At 48.6% G+C, this 6,000-nt stretch overlaps 1 protein-coding gene across 2 annotated transcripts in view; it reads right to left on the reverse strand.

The window, feature by feature from the left end:
- The window catches only part of LOC147094863 (uncharacterized), a 202,585-nt gene that overhangs the window by 143,234 nt on the left and 53,351 nt on the right, over positions 1–6,000 (reverse strand). For both annotated transcript variants that reach the window (XM_085974473.1, XM_085974471.1), the window contains exons 6-7: positions 5,786–5,822; positions 5,411–5,475 (exon numbers count right to left, since the gene is read on the reverse strand). In XM_085974473.1, the coding sequence (XP_085830599.1) occupies positions 5,411–5,475; positions 5,786–5,822 (102 nt within the window). The remainder of the gene's footprint in view (positions 1–5,410; positions 5,476–5,785; positions 5,823–6,000) is intronic.

Raw genomic sequence — 6,000 nt, forward strand, 5'->3', positions numbered from 1 at the left:
TCCAAGTGTGGCCTAACCAAGGTATATGGAGACCTGAACTGTGCACAGTGCTCCAAGGGAAGTCTAACCAAGGTATATGGAGAGCAGAACTGTGCCCAGTGCTCCAAGTGTGGTCTAACAAAGGTATATGGAGACCAGAACAGTGCACAGTGCTCCAAGTGTGGTCTAACCAAGATATATGGAGACCAGAACTGTGCACAATGCTCCAAGTGTGGTGTAACCAAGGTATATGGAGACCTGAACTGTGCACAGTGCTCCAAGTGCGGTCTAACCAAGGTATATGGAGAACAGAACTGTGCACAGTGCTCCAAGTGTGGTCTAACCAAGGTATATTGTGACCAGAACTATGCACAATGCTCCAAGTATGGTCTAACCAAGGTATATTTAGACCCGAACTGTGCACAATGCTCCAAGTGAGGACTAAGCAAGCAATATGGAGACCAGAACTGTGCACAGTGCTCTAAGTGTGGTCTAACCAAGGTATATGGAGACCAGAACTGTGCACAATGCTCCAAGTGCAGTCTAACCAAGGTATATGGAGACCAGAACTATGCACAGTGCTCCAAGTGTGGTCTACCCAAGGTGTATGGAGACCAGAACTGTGCACAGTGCTCCAAGTGTGGTCTAACCAAGTTATATGGAGACCAGAACTGTGCACAGTGCTCCAAGTGCGGTCTAACCAAGGTATATGGAGACAAGAACTGTGCACATTGCTCCAAGTGTGGCCTAACCAAGGTACATGGAGACCTGAACTGTGCACAGTGCTCCAAGTGTGGCCTAACCAAGGTACATGGAGACCTGAACTGTGCACAGTGCTCCAAGTGTGGTCTAACCATTGTATATGGAGACCAGAACAGTGCACAGTGCTCCAAGAGTGGTCTAACCAAGGTATATGGAGACAAGAACTGTGCACAATGCTCCAAGTGTGATTTAACCAAGGTATATGGAGACCAGAACTGTGCACAGTGTCCGAGTATGGTCAAACCATGGTATATGGAGACCAGAACTGTGCACAGTGCACCAAGTGTGGCCCAACCAAGGTATATGGAGACCAGAACTGTGCACAGTGCTCCAAGTGTGGTGTAACCAAGGTATATGGAGACCAGAACTGTGCACAGTGCTCCAAGTGTGGCCTAACCAAGGTATATGGAGACCTGAACTGTGCACAGTGCTCCAAGTGCGGTCTAACCAAGGTATATGGAGAACAGAACTGTGCACAGTGCTCCAAGTGTGGTCTAACCAAGGTATATCGTGACCAGAACTATGCACAGTGCTCCAAGTATGGTCTAACCAAGGTATATTTAGACCCGAACTGTGCACAATGCTCCAAGTGAGGACTAAGCAAGCAATATGGAGACCAGAACTGTGCACAGTGCTCCAAGTGTGGCCTAACCAATGTATATGGAGACCAGAACTGTGCACAATGCTCCTAGTGTGGTCTAACCAAGATATATGGAGAGCAGAACTGTGCACATTGCTCCAAGTGTGGTCTAACCAAGGTATATGGAGAGCAGAACTGTGCACAATGCTCCAAGTGTGGTCTAACCAAGGTATATGTAGACCAGAACTTTGCACAGTGCTCCAAGTGTGGTCTAACCAAGGTATATGGAGACCAGAACTGTTCACAGTGCTCCAAGTGTGGTCTAACCAAGGTATATGGAGGCAAGAACTGTGCACAATGCTCCAAGTGCAGTCTAACCAAGGTATATGGAGACCAGAACTGTTCACAGTGCTCCAAGGGAGGTCTAACCAAGGTATATGGAGAGCAGAACTGTGCCCAGTGCTCCAAGTGTGGTCTAACCAAGGTATATGGAGACCAGAACAGTGCACAGTGCTCCAAGTGTGGTCTAACCAAGGTATATGAAGACCAGAACTGTGCACAATGCTCCAAGTGTGGTTTAACCAAGGTATATGGAGACCAGAACTGTGCACAGTGCTCCGAGTATGGTTAAACCATGGTATATGGAGACCAGAACTGTGCACATTGCTCCAAGTGTGGTCTAACCAAGGTATATGGAGACCAGAACTGTGCAGAGTGCTCCAAGTGCGGTCTAACCAAGGTATATGGAGATGAGAACTGTGCACATTGCTCCAAGTGTGGACTAACCAAGGAATATGGAGACCAGAACTGTGCACAGTGCTCCAAGTGTGGTCTAACCAAGGTTTATGGAGACCAGAACGGTGCACAGTGCTCCAAGTGTGGCCTAACCAAGGTATATGGAGACCAGAACTGTGCACAATGCTCCAAGTGTTGTCTAACCAAGGTATATGGAGATCAGATCTGTGCACAATGCTCCAAGTGTGGTCTAACCAAGGTATATGGAGACCAGAGCTGTACACAGTGCTCCAAGTGTGGTCTAACCAAGGTTTATGGAGACCAGAACTGTGCACAATGCTCCAAGTGCTGTCTAACCAAGGTATATAGAGACCAGAACTGTGCACAATGCCCCAAGTGTGGTCTAACCAAGGTATATGTAGACCAGAACTGTGCACAGTGCTCCAAGTGTGGACTAACCAAGTTATATGGAGACCAGAACTGTGCACAGTGCTCCAAGTGTGGCCTAACCAAGGTATATGGAGACCTGAACTGTGCACAGTGCTCCAAGGGAAGTCTAACCAAGGTATATGGAGAGCAGAACTGTGCCCAGTGCTCCAAGTGTGGTCTAACAAAGGTATATGGAGACCAGAACAGTGCACAGTGCTCCAAGTGTGGTCTAACCAAGGTATATGGAGACCAGAACTGTGCACAATGCTCCAAGTGTGGTGTAACCAAGGTATATGGAGACCAGAACTGTGCACAGTGCTCCGAGTATGGTCAAACCATGGTATATGGAGACCAGAAATTTGCACCGTGCTCCAAGTGTGGCCTAACCAAGGTATATGGAGACCAGAACTGCGCACGGTGCTCCCAGTGTCGTCTAACCAAGGTGTATGGAGACCAGAACTGTGCACAGTGCTCCAAGAATGGTCTAACCAATGTATATTGAGACCAGAATTGTGCACAGTGCTCCAAGTGTGGTCTAACCAAGTTATATGGTGAGCAGAACTGTGCACAGTGCTCCAAGTGTGGTCTAACCAAGGTATATGGAGACCAGAACTGTGCACAGTGCCCCAAGTGTGGTCTAAGCAAGCTATATGGAGACCAGAACTGTGCACAGTGCTGCAAGTGTGGTCTAACCAAGTTACATGGTGTCCAGAACTGTGCACAGTGTTCCAAGTGTGATCGAACCAAGGTATATGGAGACCAGAACTGTGCACGGTGCTCCAAGTGTGGTCTAACCAATTTATATGGAGACCAGAACTGTGCACAGTGCTCCAAGTGTGGTCTAACCAAGGTATATGGAGACCAGAACAGTGCACAGTGCTCCAAGTGTGGCGTAACCAAGGTATATTGAGACCAGAACTGTGCACAGTGCTCCAAGTGTGGTCTAACCAAGGTATATGGAGACCAGACCTCTCCACAGTGCTCCAAGTGTGGTCTAACCAAGGTATATGGAGACCAGAACTGTGCACGGTGCTCCAAGTGTGGTCTAACCAAGGCATTTGGAGACCAGAACTGTGCACAGTGCTCCAGGTGTGGTCTAACCAATGTATATGCAGACCAGAACTCTGCACAGTGCTCCAAGTTTGGTCTAACCAAGATATATAGAGACCAGAACTGTGCACAGTGCTCCAAGTGCGGTCTAACCAAAGTATAAGTAGACCAGCACTGTGCACAGTGCTCCAAGTGTGGTCTAACCAAGGCATATGGAGGCTAGAACTGTGCACAGTGCTCCAAGTGTGGTCTAACCAAGGCATATGGAGACCAGAACTGTGCACAGTGCTCCAAGTGTGGTCTAACCAAGGTATATGGAGTCCAGAACTGTGCACAGTGCTCCAAGTGTGGTCTAACCAAGGTATATGGAGACCAGAACTGTGCACAATGCTCCAAGTGTGGCCTAACCAAGGAATATGGAGACCAGAACTGTGCACAGTGCTCCAAGTGTGGTCTAACCAAGGTATATGGAGAGCAGAACTGTGCACAGTGCGCCAAGTGTAGTCTAACCAAGGTATATGGAGAACAGAACTGTGCACAGTGCTCCAAGTGTGGTCTAACCAAAGTATATGGAGAGCAGAACTGTGCACATTCCTCCAAGTGTGGTCTAACCAAGGTATATGGAGACCAGAACTGTGCACATTGCTCCAAGTGTGGTCTAACCAAGGTATATGGAGACCAGAACTGTGCACAGTGCTCCAAGTGTGGTCTAACCAAGGTATATGGAGACCAGAACTGTGCACAGTGCTCCAAGTGTCGTCTAACCAATGTACATGGAGACCAGAACTGTGCACAGTGCTCCAAGTGTGGTCTAACCAAGATATATGGAGAGCAGAACTGTGCACAGTGCTCCAAGTGTGGTCTAACCAAGATACATGGAGAGCAGAACTGTGCACAGTGCTCCAAGTGTGGTCTAACCAAGGTATATGGAGACCAGAACTGTGCACAGTGCTCCAAGTGTGGTCTAACCAAAGTATATGGAGACCAGAACTGTGCACATTGCTCCAAGTGTGTTCTAACCAAGGTATATGGAGACCAGAACTATGCACAGTGCTCCAAGTGTGGTCTAACCAATGTATATGGAGACCAGAACGATGCACAGTGCTCCAGGTGTGGTCTAACCAATGTATATGGAGACCAGAACTGTGCACAGTGCTCCAAGTGTGGTCTAACCAAGGTATATGGAGACCAGAACTATGCACAGTGCTCCAAGTGTGGTCTAACCAAGGTATATGGAGACCAGAACTGTGCACAGTGCTCCAAGTGTGGCCTAACCAAGGTATATGGAGACCAGAACTGTGCACAGTGCTCCAAGTGTGGTCTAACCAATGTTTAACATAACTTCTTTGATTTTCATTTCTATTCCTCTGGAACTGAAGCCCAATAATTTTTTAGATGGAGCGGAATAGATATTTGGATGGCAGGGACTCTGTGTAACCGCATCTTGCCCCAAATTAAGCCCCCCTAACCCTTCCCTACCCCACCACCCTCCCCGGGAACACGCTCCACTCAGGGGCCTGTGAGGTCTCGTGGGCCGTTTGTACGGGATTGGGAGTAGGGGCATCTAGACAGGCGAAGAACAATAAATCAGCCCTCTCGATCGAGGGTGCTCTATGACCCCCTCCCTCACCACAACTCAGAAACCGGGCAAGGTGGGGGGGTGGTGGGCGGCGGAGGAACATCGAGTGAGGATTCGGTCTGGGTTGTGATGCACACCAGAGTCGAATATCCCAAATATCAACTGACCTCCGGCAGCACGGACATGCAGGGAGGAACTCTGGCGGTCGCCCCCGTGTGACCCGTGAACCCAGCCGGGAGCCGTTACACTCAAGGAAGGCCACTTTACGCCACTTCATGTAACATTACGTGACTTACCCTCGTCAGACCGCTCAGTGTCTGGTGTTGTCTGCGATGCTGTGGCAACATCTGTCCCCGTTATTCTAAACAGAAAAACAATTGATGTTATTCAATTGTTTCTGCACCGAATACGACAACAACTTGAAACTGCACCGCGCCTCCAACGCAGTAAAGACAGATCAAACAATCTCATTGGACAGACACACAGATCAAAGACTCCCATTGGATACAAAGACAGACAGATCATACACTCTCATTGGACAGAGAGACAGATGAAACACTCCCATTGGACCGAAACACAGATCAAACAATCCAACTGGAAAGTCAGACAGTTCAAGCACTGCCATTGGAGACACAGACAGATAGATTTCATACAAACAGATGTCAACTTACATCTCATCCTTCGGCTGCACTCCCACACTGGCTGAAACTGAGAAACAGAAACAGGATTCACAAGACTGAGAGTCTAGCCAACTGAACCTCTGATACCGGGTGTCACAGTCCCTCTCACTCAGGGAGATATCTGTACACTGACTGGTATCTCTCAGTCCCCTCTCCCTCAGGGAGATGTCTGTACACTGACTGGTGTCTCTCAGCCCCCTCTCTCT

Source organism: Somniosus microcephalus, unplaced genomic scaffold (genome assembly GCF_052327205.1).
Source record: "Somniosus microcephalus isolate GS21.2 unplaced genomic scaffold, FLI_Smic_1.0 unresolved_chr1, whole genome shotgun sequence".
Taxonomy (NCBI): Eukaryota; Metazoa; Chordata; class Chondrichthyes; order Squaliformes; family Somniosidae; genus Somniosus; species Somniosus microcephalus.